Here is a 14,547-nt window from a genome sequence, read left to right as displayed (position 1 = left end):
TAACGCTACAAGCTTGGCACACCTGTATTTGGGGAGTTTCTCCCATTATTTTCTGCAGGTTGGATGGGGAGCATCGCTGCAAAGCTATTTTCAGGTCTCTCCAGAGATGTTTGATCGTGTTCAAGTCCGGGCTCTGGCTGAGCCACTCAAGGACATTCAGAGACTTGTCCCGAAGCCACTCCTGCGTTGTCTTGGCTGTGTACTCAGGTTCGTTGTCCTGTTGGAAGGTGAACCTTCGCCCCAGTCTGAGATCCTGAGCACTCTGGAGCAGGTTTTCATCAAGGACCTCTCTGTACTTTGCTTTGTTCATCTTTCCCTCGATCCTGACTAGTCTCCCAGTCCCTGCCACTGAAAAACATCCCCAGAGCATGATGCTGCCACCACCATGCTTCACCGTAGGGATGCTGCCAGGATTCCTCCAGACGTGATGCTTGGCATTCAGGCCAAAGGGTTCAATATTGTTTCTCATGGTGTGAGAGTCCTTTGGGTGCCTTTTTAGCAAATAAAGCAGGCTGTCATGTGCCTTTTACTGAGGAGGGGCTACTGTCTGGCCACTCTACCATAAAGGCCTAATTGGTGGAGTGCTGCAAAGAGCTCTGTCAGAGTGACCATCGGGTTCTTGGTCACCTCCCTGACCAAGGCCCTTCTCCTCTGATTGCTCAGTTTGGCCGGGCGGCCAGCTCTAGGAAGAGTCTTGGTGGTTTCCAAACTTCTTCCATTTAATAATTATGGAGGCCACTGTGTTCTTGAGGACCTTCAATGCTGCAGAAATATTTTGGTACCCTTCCCCAAATCTGTGCCTCGACATAATCCTGTCTCGGAACTCTACGGACAATTCCGTGGACCTGATGGCTTGGTTTTTGCTCTGACATGCACTGTCAACTGTGTGACCTTTATATAGACAGGTGTGTGCCTTTCCAAATCATGTCCAATCAATTGAATTTACCACAGGTGGACTCCAATCAAGTTGTGGAAACATCTCAACGTTGATCAATGGAAACAGGATGCACCTGAGCTAAATTTCGAGTCTCATAGCGAAGGGTCTGAATAATGATGTATATAATGTATTTGTTTTTTTATTTTTAATACATTTGCAAATATTTCTATAACGTGTAGCTGGCACTAGTAAACATGGTGATCAGACGGTTTATAGAGAGCAGCCAATGGGTGGGTCTTCTGGCAGGAGGGCAACCAATGGGTGGGTCTTCTGGGAGGAGGGCAACCAATGGGTGGGTCTTCTGGGAGGGGGGCAACCAATGGGTGCTTTACCTATTTCAGACCAGGTAGCGACTACTCTCTCCAAAGTCAAGACAGAACTCTCCGCTCCTCTCCGCTCCTCTCCTCTCCTCTTACTTCTCGCTCCTCTCTCCTCTCCTCTTTCTTCTCGCTCCTCTCTCCTCTTTCTTCTCGCACCTCTCTCCTCTCCTCTTTCTTCTCGCTCCTCTCTCCTCTCCTCTCCTCTCCTCTATGCTCCTCTCTCTTCTCTCCTCTTTTCTTTTCTTCCTTCTATTTTGCGTCAACAGGAGAGGCGGAGGGAATATGAGGCTAACCTACAGAAAGCAGGGCTGGAGCTGGAGACAGAGGATAAATCGGTAAGATTCCTGCCCTGAAGGTTTATCTGATTACATCTAACCAAGTTCTGGTGAATAAATAGCCTGGTCCCAGATATGTCTGTGTTGCTAACACCAATGGACCTGAGGAGTTAGCGACACAGCATAAACAGATCTGGGATCAGGCTAGTGAATAACACCATCGGACCAGAGGAGTTAGCATCACAGCATAAACAGATCTGGGACCAGGCTAGTGAATAACACCATCGGACCAGAGAAGTTAGCAACACAGCATAAACAGATCTGGGATCAGGCTAGTGAATAACACCATCGGACCAGAGGAGTTAGCATCACAGCATAAACAGATCTGGGACCAGGCTAGTGAATAACACCATCGGACCAGAGGAGTTAGCAACACAGCATAAACAGATCTGGGATCAGGCTAGTGAATAACACCATCGGACCAGAGGAGTTAGCAACACAGCATAAACAGATCTGGGATCAGGCTAGTGAATAACACCATCGGACCAGAGGAGTTAGCAACACAGCATAAACAGATCTGGGACCAGGCTAGTGAATGAATAAAGGTCTGAAACAAGAGATATTTAGTATACAGGGACAGACTGTCTTGGCAGTGTTTTTGTACAGGGAATGCCATTACTCTTTCTCACCACTGGGGAGATATATTTCGTATACAAGGACAGACTGTCCTGGCAGTGTTTTTGTAAAGGGGAGAAAGGGGAGGGAGAGATAGATCAATAGAAATACTCAGATTTATTAACTTTACACCACAGTACAGGAAAATGGTTTGTTTTGTGGTGGTGGAGGCGAACTTAAGTAGCTAAACTTGGCTATTGGTTAAATAATTGACAAGCTTTGTCTGTTTGTCTGTCCGTCTGCCTTTCTGTCTGTCCGTCTGTCCATCCATCTCCACATCTATCTATCTCTTCCTATCTCCATCTCTCCATCTCTCTCCTCCAATCAGGAGTCAGATGACAGGAAGACATACTTTGTGAAGATCCACGCTCCATGGGAGGTTCTGGCCACCTACGCCGATGTCCTCAAGATCAAGGTTCCCTTCAAGGAAAACGACATCCCCGTTCACCAGGTACAGTAGGCAGCCAGGTAGCCTAGCGGTTAGCGAGGCGGGCCAAGTAAACTGATTGTTTTCCGGTTCCAATACCAGAACTGAAAGAAAATATCTGGTCAGTCTTTGGACTGTAAGAGAAACGGTAGGCTGTTCCCAGATCTGTTTGTGTTCATGCCAACTACATTGTTGTCATTGTCATCCATTTTAGTCATTTAGCAGACGCTCTTATCCAGAGCAACTTACAGTAGTGAATGCATACATTTCATACATTTTTTTCCCCGTACTGGTCCCCCGTGGGAATCGAACCCACAACCCTGGCGTTGCAAACACCATGCTCTACCAACTGAGCCACACGGGACGAAACATGTTTGTGGGAAGTAAAGTAAAGAATTATTTTTCTTAATATGTTCATCATCCAGGACATTCCCATGGACTGGCTGTTCACTCCTTTCCGTCTACCGGACCACATTATGAATCCTGAACCTGACTATTTCACCTCACCATTCAACAAGGGAAAGATTGACTTCTTCCTCATCGATGACAAGGAGACATTCTTCCCTCCTTCCGTCCGCAACAGGATAGTAAGTAGGCCAACATAAAAGGGCTTTTTGTATAAGAGAATCAAAGTAGAAGAATTGGCTTCGTTCCTCTCAGGGTTTCTTCCTGGATGTAAAGCACTTTGTGACAACTGTTGATGTAAAAATGGCTTTATAAATTAATTTGGAATGTAGTCATGGCAGTATCGTGACTTGTACAATAGACAGTCCTCTATTTGTAGAATTGGGGAATCTCTATGTATATAATGCTCTCTCTCTGCTCCCCCCAGGTGTACTACATCCTAGCACGTTGTCCCTACCACAAGACGGACAGAGAGGACAAGAAAGGCATCAAGCGCCTGCTCAACAATGGGACGTACGGGTCTGCCTTCCCACTACATGATGTAAGAAGCTACTGTCCAACAGTGACCAGGGTTGGGGTCAATTCCGTTTAAATTCCAGTCAATTTAGGACGTACACTGAAATTACAATTACAATTTTATTCTATGCTTTTTCAATGACAAAAATGTGGAATTGGAATTTTGGTTTCCTTTCTGAAATGACTGGATTTGAAATGGAATTGACCCCCAAAAACTCTGAAAGTGACCTTCACTCCTAGTAGGGATAACTGGTTGTTATATCATTTTAACCAGCTTTGCCCCTTGTGAGGCTGTTTCATATGCACGTACAGCCATTGAGTACCCGTGAAGTCATTCATCTAGTGGTGGAAATGGGGAAGGAATTGTTTTATGTGCACAATGTGTCATTCATATAGTAATTCCCCCCAAAAAAGGTATCTTTATCAAAATGGATCCTATTATCGTCCCCTCTTGAATGAGACATTCCACTAGCGGTTAGAGCGTAGAGTTGGCAGCGTAGCCTAGTGGTTAGAGCGTAGAGGTGGCAGCGTAGCCTAGCGGTTAGAGCGTAGAGGTGGCAGCGTAGCCTAGCGGTTAGAGCGTGGAGGTGGCAGCGTAGCCTAGCGGTTAGAGCGTGGAGGTGGCAGCGTAGCCTAGTGGTTAGAGCGTAGAGGTGGCAGCGTAGCCTAGTGGTTAGAGCGTAGAGGTGGCAGCGTAGCCTAGTGGTTAGAGTGTAGAGGTGGTAGCGTAGCCTAGTGGTTAGAGCGTAGGGGGGGGAAGCGTAGCCTAGTGGTTAGAGTGTAGAGGTGGCAGCGTAGCCTAGTGGTTAGAGCGTAGAGGTGGCAGCGTAGCCTAGTGGTTAGAATGTAGAGGTGGCAGCGTAGCCTAGTGGTTAGAGCGTAGAGGTGGCAGCGTAGCCTAGCGGTTAGAGCGTAGAGGTGGCAGCGTAGCCTAGCGGTTAGAGTGTATAGGTGGCAGCGTAGCCTAGCGGTTAGAGCGTAGAGGTGGCAGCGTAGCCTAGCGGCTAGAGCGTAGAGGTGGCAGCGTAGCCTAGCGGATAGAGTGTAGAGGTGGCAGCGTAGCCTAGCGGTTAGAGTGTAGAGGTGGCAGCGTAGCCTAGCGGTTAGAGCGTAGAGGTGGTTAGAGTGTAGAGGTGGCAGGTAGCCTAGTGGTTAGAATGTAGAGGCGGCAGGTAGCCTAGTGGTTAGAGCGTAGAGGTGGCAGCGTAGCCTAGTGGTTAGAGCGTAGAGGTGGCAGCGTAGCCTAGCGGTTAGAGCGTAGAGGTGGCAGCGTAGCCTAGTGGTTAGAGTGTGGAGGTGGCCGCGTAGCCTAGTGGTTAGAGTGTAGAGGTGGCAGTGTAGCCTAGTGGTTAGAGCGTAGAGGTGGCAGCGTAGCCTAGCGGTTAGAGTGTAGAGGTGGCAGCGTAGCCTAGTGGTTAGAGCGTAGAGGTGGCAGCGTATCCTAGTGGTTAGAGTGTAGAGATGGCAGCGTAGCCTAGCGGTTAGAGTGTAGAGGTGGCAGCGTAGCCTAGCGGTTACAGCGCGGAGGTGGCAGCGTAGCCTAGCGGTTAGAGCGTAGAGGTGGCAGCGTAGCCTAGTGGTTAGAGCGTAGAGGTGGCAGCGTAGCCTAGTGGTTAGAGCGTAGAGGCGGCAGGTAGCCTAGTGGTTAGAATGTAGAGGCGGCAGGTAGCCTAGTGGTTAGAATGTAGAGGCGGCAGGTAGCCTAGTGGTTAGAATGTAGAGGCGGCAGTGAGGCTAGTGGTTAGAGTGTTGGACTTGTAACCAAAAGATTGCAAGATCAAATCTTCGAGCTGACAAGGTAAAAATCTGTTGTTCTGCCCCCTGAACAAGGCAGTTAACCCACTGTTCCCCGGTAGGCCGTCATTGTAAATAAGAATGTGTTCTTTAACTGATTTGCCTAGTTAAATAAAGGTTAAAATAAAAAACTGGCATAAGGTTACAGTTTTCCCTAAATTACCAGGTTTTACAGAAATCCTGACAAGAGGATTCCAGATTCCCTGCTTATTTACATCCCGATTCTGGGAATCTTCCAACTGGGATTTTCTGGAGAAAAAAAACTAGGATTTTTTTTTTTGGGGGGGGGGGGGGGGGGGGAGTTATCTAAATTTTGCAATCATAGACAGGCATGTTATGGATAAGGATGAACAGTAGGGACCATGACATGATAAATGGCCTGTTTCCCTCTGTATGTATAAAGTCTCGATACTGGAAGCCATCCAGAGATTCCAACAGTGAGAGTGAGAGATTCAACCTCTATACACACTGGGCCCAGTTCTTCAGTTTCTTCAAAGAGCAGCCCCTCAACTTGATACGGTGAGCATACAACACCAATCCAGGGGGTTTTCCATCCAACTCAGATTAACAACCTGTGAAACGTTGATATACTGTACTTTTAAGGCAATGTCCCTAATGTTTTGTGGATCTCACATTTCCCTGTTAACTTCACGGATTTCGAGCTAAAGCAGAAATCCTCTTTAAAAGTGAACCCGCAGAACACAGGTCATTTATCTGCGTTTTGTTTGAATCAAGTCTCCACGTTGTTCTCTTTTATTTATTTTTTTAGACACTAAACAGACTTGTTGTTGTTTGATTGGTTGTGTTGTATTTCCCATAACAGGAAGTATTACGGGGAGAAGATGTTTGATTGGTTGTGTTGTATTTCCCACAACAGGAAGTATTACGGGGAGAAGATGTTTGATTGGTTGTGTTGTATTTCCCATAACAGGAAGTATTACGGGAAGAAGATGTTTGATTGGTTGTGTTGTATTTCCCATAACAGGAAGTATTACGGGGAGAAGATGTTTGATTGGTTGTGTTGTATTTCCCACAACAGGAAGTATTACGGGGAGAAGATGTTTGATTGGTTGTGTTGTATTTCCCACAACAGGAAGTATTACGGGGAGAAGATGTTTGATTGGTTGTGTTGTATTTCCCACAACAGGAAGTATTACGGGGAGAAGATGTTTGATTGGTTGTGTTGTATTTCCCATAACAGGAAGTATTACGGGAAGAAGATGTTTGATTGGTTGTGTTGTATTTCCCATAACAGGAAGTATTACGGGGAGAAGATGTTTGATTGGTTGTGTTGTATTTCCCACAACAGGAAGTATTACGGGAGAAGATGTTTGATTGGTTGTGTTGTATTTCCCACAACAGGAAGTATTACGGGGAGAAGATGTTTGATTGGTTGTGTTGTATTTCCCACAACAGGAAGTATTACGGGGAGAAGATGTTTGATTGGTTGTGTTGTATTTCCCACAACAGGAAGTATTACGGGGAGAAGATGTTTGATTGGTTGTGTTGTATTTCCCACAACAGGAAGTATTACGGGGAGAAGATGTTTGATTGGTTGTGTTGTATTTCCCACAACAGGAAGTATTACGGGGAGAAGATGTTTGATTGGTTGTGTTGTATTTCCCATAACAGGAAGTATTACGGGGAGAAGATGTTTGATTGGTTGTGTTGTATTTCCCACAACAGGAAGTATTACGGGGAGAAGATGTTTGATTGGTTGTGTTGTATTTCCCACAACAGGAAGTATTACGGGGAGAAGATGTTTGATTGGTTGTGTTGTATTTCCCACAACAGGAAGTATTACGGGGAGAAGATGTTTGATTGGTTGTGTTGTATTTCCCACAACAGGAAGTATTACGGGGAGAAGATGTTTGATTGGTTGTGTTGTATTTCCCACAACAGGAAGTATTACGGGGAGAAGATGTTTGATTGGTTGTGTTGTATTTCCCACAACAGGAAGTATTACGGGGAGAAGATGTTTGATTGGTTGTGTTGTATTTCCCATAACAGGAAGTATTACGGGGAGAAGATGTTTGATTGGTTGTGTTGTATTTCCCACAACAGGAAGTATTACGGGGAGAAGATGTTTGATTGGTTGTGTTGTATTTCCCACAACAGGAAGTATTACGGGGAGAAGATGTTTGATTGGTTGTGTTGTATTTCCCACAACAGGAAGTATTACGGGGAGAAGATGTTTGATTGGTTGTGTTGTATTTCCCATAACAGGAAGTATTACGGGGAGAAGATGTTTGATTGGTTGTGTTGTATTTCCCACAACAGGAAGTATTACGGGGAGAAGATGTTTGATTGGTTGTGTTGTATTTCCCACAACAGGAAGTATTACGGGGAGAAGATGTTTGATTGGTTGTGTTGTATTTCCCACAACAGGAAGTATTACGGGGAGAAGATGTTTGATTGGTTGTGTTGTATTTCCCATAACAGGAAGTATTACGGGGAGAAGATGTTTGATTGGTTGTGTTGTATTTCCCATAACAGGAAGTATTAAGGGGAGAAGATGTTTGATTGGTTGTGTTGTATTTCCCACAACAGGAAGTATTACGGGGAGAAGATGTTTGATTGGTTGTGTTGTATTTCCCATAACAGGAAGTATTACGGGGAGAAGATGTTTGATTGGTTGTGTTGTATTTCCCACAACAGGAAGTATTACGGGGAGAAGATGTTTGATTGGTTGTGTTGTATTTCCCACAACAGGAAGTATTACGGGGAGAAGATGTTTGATTGGTTGTGTTGTATTTCCCACAACAGGAAGTATTACGGGGAGAAGATGTTTGATTGGTTGTGTTGTATTTCCCACAACAGGAAGTATTACGGGGAGAAGATGTTTGATTGGTTGTGTTGTATTTCCCATAACAGGAAGTATTACGGGGAGAAGATGTTTGATTGGTTGTGTTGTATTTCCCACAACAGGAAGTATTACGGGGAGAAGATGTTTGATTGGTTGTGTTGTATTTCCCACAACAGGAAGTATTACGGGGAGAAGATGTTTGATTGGTTGTGTTGTATTTCTCATAACAGGAAGTATTACGGGGAGAAGATGTTTGATTGGTTGTGTTGTATTTCCCATAACAGGAAGTATTACGGGGAGAAGATGTTTGATTGGTTGTGTTGTATTTCCCACAACAGGAAGTATTACGGGGAGAAGATGTTTGATTGGTTGTGTTGTATTTCCCATAACAGGAAGTATTACGGGGAGAAGATGTTTGATTGGTTGTGTTGTATTTCCCACAACAGGAAGTATTACGGGGAGAAGATTGGGATCTACTTTGCCTGGCTGGGTTTCTACACTGAGATGCTGTTCTTCGCTGCGGTAGTAGGCCTGATCTGTTTTCTCTATGGATTGTTCACCTTCGATGACAACGTCTGGAGGTGAGGACCCCTGAATCTCAATTCAACCCCTAGGCACTATCCCCTACCCCACAGCCTAAAAATCTTAGGCACTATCCCGTACCCCCCCCCCAGCCTAAAAATGGCAGGTTAATTAAGATTTTGGCTGGACTGAAAGGCCCGGTTTCCCAAACACAGTTAAGACTTTGGCTGGAATGAAAGGCATACTGAATGGAGAATCTACTGTATGTCTGGGATTCCGTGTTCAGGAATCCAGGAACCTCAATATATGTTTCCTGGATTTTTTTTTTTTACAGTATGTTATGAGAATATCATGTTTTTTTCAATAAAAATAAAATCTTGTTTCAGTAAAGAAATCTGTAGTGAGGAGATTGGAGGCAACATCATCATGTGTCCGCTGTGTGATAAGAAATGTGGCTACTGGAAACTCAACTCAACGTGTAACTCTTCCTGGGTATGAAGTCCAGGCTTTATAAATTGCACCGTGAAGATTGTTATAGTGTACAGACAAGACACTGTCAATGATATGATCATTTTGTGACCAGAACTTCAGGTCCAAGTCAATGAACGTGCTCTTATTTCTTTTCTTCTATCAGCAATCTCATATGTTTGACAACGTGGGGACGGTGTTCTTTGCCATATTCATGGGGATTTGGGGTAAGTGACAAGTCTTAGTGAATATTAAGTGACAAGTCTTAGTGAATATTAAGTGACAAGTCTTAGTGAATATTAAGTGACAAGTCTTAGTGAATATTAAGTGACAGTCTCAGTGAATATTAAGTGACAAGTCTTAGTGAATATTAAGTGACAGTCTCAGTGAATATTAAGTGACAGTCTCAGTGAATATTAAGTGACAAGTCTTAGTGAATATTAAGTGACAGTCTTAGTGAATATTAAGTGACAGTCTCAGTGAATATTAAGTGACAGTCTCAGTGAATATTAAGTGACAAGTCTTAGTGAATATTAAGTGACAGTCTTAGTGAATATTAAGTGACAGTCTCAGTGAATATTAAGTGACAGTCTCAGTGAATATTAAGTGACAGTCTCAGTGAATATTAGGTGTAAAAAAGTGCAGGCTTAGTCCTAAAGAAAGCTGCCAGTCTCTATACAACTGGAAAACAGGCGTTACCTTCAAGTATTGTTGTGGTATAACTTTATTTTGAACATAAATAAGCCGCACATGTCTATAAGCCGCAGGTGCCTACCGGTACATTGAAACAAATGAACTTTACACAGGCTTTAACGAAATATGGCTTGTAACAAAAATAAATAGGTTTTAACGAAACACAGCTTGTAACAAAAATAAATAGGCTTTAACGGAACACAGCTTGTAACAAAAAATTAAATAATTAGCAGTAAGCTTTAGTTGTCTTTTTGCACTGAGTCAATTCCTCACGCTGCTGTTTCCAACGTCTTATCATCGACTCATTAAGACCAAGCTCCCGTACAGCAGCTCTATTTCCTTTTCCAACAGCCAGATCAATCGCCTTCAACTTGAAAGCTGCATCATATGCATTTCTACATGTCTTTGCCATGATGAGGGTGACAAAATGACTACCGTAATCAGAATGATGGGAAGTTTGAGAGGGCTAGATTTAATCTAAACAGTAAACCAAAAAGTTGTTTGACCTTAACCCGTTCAGCAATTTCATTGGTCTAATGAAAGCTTCATGCCGCCAAAAAACTGAGCACCTCACAGAATGTGTTTTTTTGGAGAAAAAAAATTGAAAGCGGGAAAAATCCACATATTAGTCGCCTCATTGTTTAAGCCGCGAGGTTCATAGCTTGGAAAAAAGTTTTGGCTTATAGTCCGGAATTTACAATACTCCTTAACTCTGTCCCTGCCTTCCTTTACTCCTTAACTCTGTTCCTTCCTTCCTTCCTTCCTTTACTCCTTAACTCTGTTCCCTTACATCTTAACTCTGTTCCTTTACATCTTAACTCTGTTCCTTCCTTCCTTCCTTCCCTTACTCCTTAACTCTGTTCCTTCCTTCCTTTACTCCTTAACTCTGTTCCTTCCTTCCTTTACATCTTAACTCTGTTCCTTCCTTCCTTCCTTCCTTTACTCCTTAACGCTGTTCCTTCCTTCCTTTACTCCTTAACTCTGTCCCTGCCTTCCTTTACATCTTAACTCTGTTCCTGCCTTCCTTTACTCCTTAACTCTGTTCCCTTACATCTTAACTCTGTTCCTTTACATCTTAACTCTGTTCCTTCCTTCCTTCCTTCCTTTACTCCTTAACTCTGTTCCTTCCTTCCTTTACTCCTTAACTCTGTCCCTGCCTTCCTTTACATCTTAACTCTGTTCCTTCCTTCCTTCCTTCCTTTACTCCTTAACTCTGTTCCTTCCTTCCCTTACTCCTTAACTCTGTTCCTTCCTTCCTTCCTTCCTTTACTCCTTAACGCTGTTCCTTCCTTCCTTTACTCCTTAACTCTGTCCCTGCCTTCCTTTACATCTTAACTCTGTTCCTGCCTTCCTTTACTCCTTAACTCTGTTCCCTTACATCTTAACTCTGTTCCTTTACATCTTAACTCTGTTCCTTCCTTCCCTTACATCTTAACTCTGTTCCTTCCTTCCTTTACATCTTAACTCTGTTCCTTCCTTCCTTTACATCTTAACTCTGTTCCTTCCTTCCTTTATATCTTAACTCTGTTCCTTCCTTCCTTTACATATTAACTCTGTTCCTTCCTTCCTTTACATATTAACTCTGTTCCTTCCTTCCTTTACATATTAACTCTGTTCCTTCCTTCCTTTACTCCTTAACTCTGTTCTTACTGTCTGCACTTACAGTATATCATGCCATGGACCTTTTTATTATGTTATCTCCCTAACTCTCCATTGTCCTCCTATAGTAACTCTGTTCCTGGAGTTCTGGAAGCGTCGGCAGGCCCGTCTGGAGTACGAGTGGGACCTGGTGGACTTTGAGGAAGAGCAGCAACAGCTTCAGCTGCGACCAGAGTACGAGACCAAGTGTACCTCCCGCAGACTTAACCGCGTCACACAGGTGTGTTTCCGTCTCTTACCTGCATTATAACACTGGGTTAGGGGTTAGGGGTTAGGGTTAGGGTTTAGGGTTTAGTGGTTAGGGTTAGGGGTTAGGGTTAGGGTTTAGTGGTTAGGGTTTAGTGGTTAGGGTTAGGGGTTAGAGTTAGGGGTTAGGGTTAGGGTTTAGTGGTTAGGGTTAGGGGTTAGGGTTTAGTGGTTAGGGTTAGGGGTTAGAGTTAGGGGTTAGGGTTAGGGTTTAGTGGTTAGGGTTAGGGTTAGGGGTTAGGGTTAGGGGTTAGGGTTAGGGTTAGGGGTTAGGGGTTAGGGTTAGTGGTTAGGGTTAGGGGTTAGGGTTAGGGTTAGGGTTAGGGGTTAGGGTTAGGGGTTAGGGTTAGGGGTTAGGGTTAGGGTTAGGGTTAGGGGTTGGGGTTAGGGGTTAGGGTTAGGGGTTAGTGGTTAGGGGTTGGGGTTAGGGGTTAGGGTTAGGGGTTAGGGTTAGGGGTTAGGGTTAGGGGTTGGGGTTAGGGGTTAGTGGTTAGGGGTTAGTGGTTAGGGTTAGGGGTTAGGAGTAGAAGTGTACCAGTCAACGACTCAGCCGCATCACATATGTGCTTGTGTTACCTTCTAGGTTTATATATACATAACACTGCTTAGAAAATGAAACAGTGTCTTTGTAGATTTCTTTTGCGAGGTTGTGGCCAGCAACATGATGTTCCATAATAATAATGTTCAGTTATACATTTTCATAGTAAATTGTAGCCCAGTTTACATAGTTTAAAAACGTTAATGTGCCATCGTGTCGTACTGTATGATATTGATCATCCACCTACCGGTGCCCAGCCTGTATTTGAAGTATTTCCACAGCTGATCCTTTACATCTGGATCTAGTAACCTGTTACTGGGCCCTGACCCTCCACCTCCTAATGAGAGGGGTCTGTTACTGGGCCCTGACCCTCCACCTCCTAATGAGAGGGGTCTGTTACTGGGCCCTGACCCTCCACCTCCTAATGAGAGGGGTCTGTTACTGGGCCCTCCACCTCCACCTCCTAATGAGAGGGGTCTGTTACTGGGCCCTGACCCTCCACCTCCTAATGAGAGGGGTCTGTTACTGGGCCCTGACCCTCCACCTCCTAATGAGAGGGGTCTGTTCCTGGGCCCTGACCCTCCACCTCCACCTCCTAATGAGAGGGGTCTGTTACTGGGCCCTGACCCTCCACCTCCTAATGAGAGGGGTCTGTTACTGGGCCCTGACCCTCCACCTCCTAATGAGAGGGGTCTGTTCCTGGGCCCTGACCCTCCACCTCCTAACGAGAGGGGTCTGTTACTGGGCCCTGACCCTCCACCTCCACCTCCTAATGAGAGGGGTCTGTTCCTGGGCCCTGACCCTTCACCTCCTAATGAGAGGGGTCTGTTCCTGGGCCCTGACCCTTCACCTCCTAATGAGAGGGGTCTGTTCCTGGGCCCTGACTCTCCACCTCCTAATGAGAGGGGTCTGTTACTGGGCCCTGACCCTCCACCTCCTAATGAGAGGGGTCTGTTCCTGGGCCCTGACCCTCCACCTCCTAACGAGAGGGGTCTGTTACTGGGCCCTGACCCTCCACCTCCTAATGAGAGGGGTCTGTTCCTGGGCCCTGACCCTCCACCTCCTAACGAGAGGGGTCTGTTACTGGGCCCTGACCCTCCACCTCCTAATGAGAGGGGTCTGTTACTGGGCCCTGACCCTCCACCTCCTAATGAGAGGGGTCTGTTCCTGGGCCCAGACCCTCCACCTCCTAATGAGAGGGGTCTGTTCCTGGGCCCTGACCCTCCACCTCCTAATGAGAGGGGTCTGTTCCTGGGCCCTGACTCTCCACCTCCTAATGAGAGGGGTCTGTTCCTGGGCCCTGACTCTCCACCTCCTAATGAGAGGGGTCTGTTACTGGGCCCTGACCCTCCACCTCCTAATGAGAGGGGTCTGTTACTGGGCCCTGACCCTCCACCTCCTAATGAGAGGGGTCTGTTCCTGGGCCCTGACCCTCCACCTCCTAATGAGAGGGGTCTGTTCCTGGGCCCTGACCCTCCACCTTCACCTCCTAATGAGAGGGGTCTGTTCCTGGGCCCTGACCCTCCACCTCCTAATGAGAGGGGTCTGTTCCTGGGCCCTGACCCTCCACCTCCTAATGAGAGGGGTCTGTTCCTGGGCCCTGACCCTCCACCTCCTAATGAGAGGGGTCTGTTACTGGGCCCTGACCCTCCACCTCCTAATGAGAGGGGTCTGTTACTGGGCCCTGACCCTCCACCTCCTAATGAGAGGGGTCTGTTACTGGGCCCTGACCCTCCACCTCCTAATGAGAGGGGTCTGTTCCTGGGCCCTGACCCTCCACCTCCTAATGAGAGGGGTCTGTTACTGGGCCCTGACCCTTCACATCCTAACGAGAGGGGTCTGTTACTGGGCCCTGACCCTCCACATCCTAATGAGAGGGGTCTGTTACTGGGCCCTCCACCTCCTCACCCTCCACCTCCTAATGAGAGGGGTCTGTTACTGGGCCCTGACCCTCCACCTCCTAACGAGAGGGGTCTGTTACTGGGCCCTGACCCTCCACCTCCTAATGAGAGGGGTCTGTTACTGGGCCCTGACCCTCCACCTCCTAATGAGAGGGGTCTGTTACTGGGCCCTGACCCTCCACCTCCTAACGAGAGGGGTCTGTTCCTGGGCCCTGACCCTCCACCTCCTAATGAGAGGGGTCTGTTCCTGGGCCCTGACCCTCCACCTCCTAATGAGAGGGGTCTGTTCCTGGGCCCAGACCCTCCACCTCCTAATGAGAGGGGTCTGTTACTGGGCCCTGACCCTCCACCTCCTAATGAGAGGG

At 46.3% G+C, this 14,547-nt stretch overlaps 1 protein-coding gene across 2 annotated transcripts in view; it reads left to right on the top strand.

Annotated features, from left to right (window-relative positions):
• The window catches only part of LOC106561808 (anoctamin-5), a 77,155-nt gene that overhangs the window by 41,572 nt on the left and 21,036 nt on the right, over positions 1–14,547 (top strand). For both annotated transcript variants that reach the window (XM_045688652.2, XM_045688653.2), the window contains 9 exons: positions 1,524–1,592; positions 2,536–2,658; positions 3,060–3,221; positions 3,467–3,580; positions 5,753–5,868; positions 8,602–8,736; positions 9,064–9,169; positions 9,312–9,372; positions 11,566–11,717. In XM_045688652.2, the coding sequence (XP_045544608.1) occupies positions 1,524–1,592; positions 2,536–2,658; positions 3,060–3,221; positions 3,467–3,580; positions 5,753–5,868; positions 8,602–8,736; positions 9,064–9,169; positions 9,312–9,372; positions 11,566–11,717 (1,038 nt within the window). The remainder of the gene's footprint in view (positions 1–1,523; positions 1,593–2,535; positions 2,659–3,059; positions 3,222–3,466; positions 3,581–5,752; positions 5,869–8,601; positions 8,737–9,063; positions 9,170–9,311; positions 9,373–11,565; positions 11,718–14,547) is intronic.

The sequence above is a fragment of the Salmo salar genome, chromosome 10, assembly GCF_965601325.2.
Source record: "Salmo salar chromosome 10, fSalSal1, whole genome shotgun sequence".
NCBI classification, from domain to species: domain Eukaryota; kingdom Metazoa; phylum Chordata; class Actinopteri; order Salmoniformes; family Salmonidae; genus Salmo; species Salmo salar.
The sequence above is the reverse complement of the archived record's forward strand: the minus strand, read 5'-3'. Positions and strand labels throughout refer to the sequence as shown.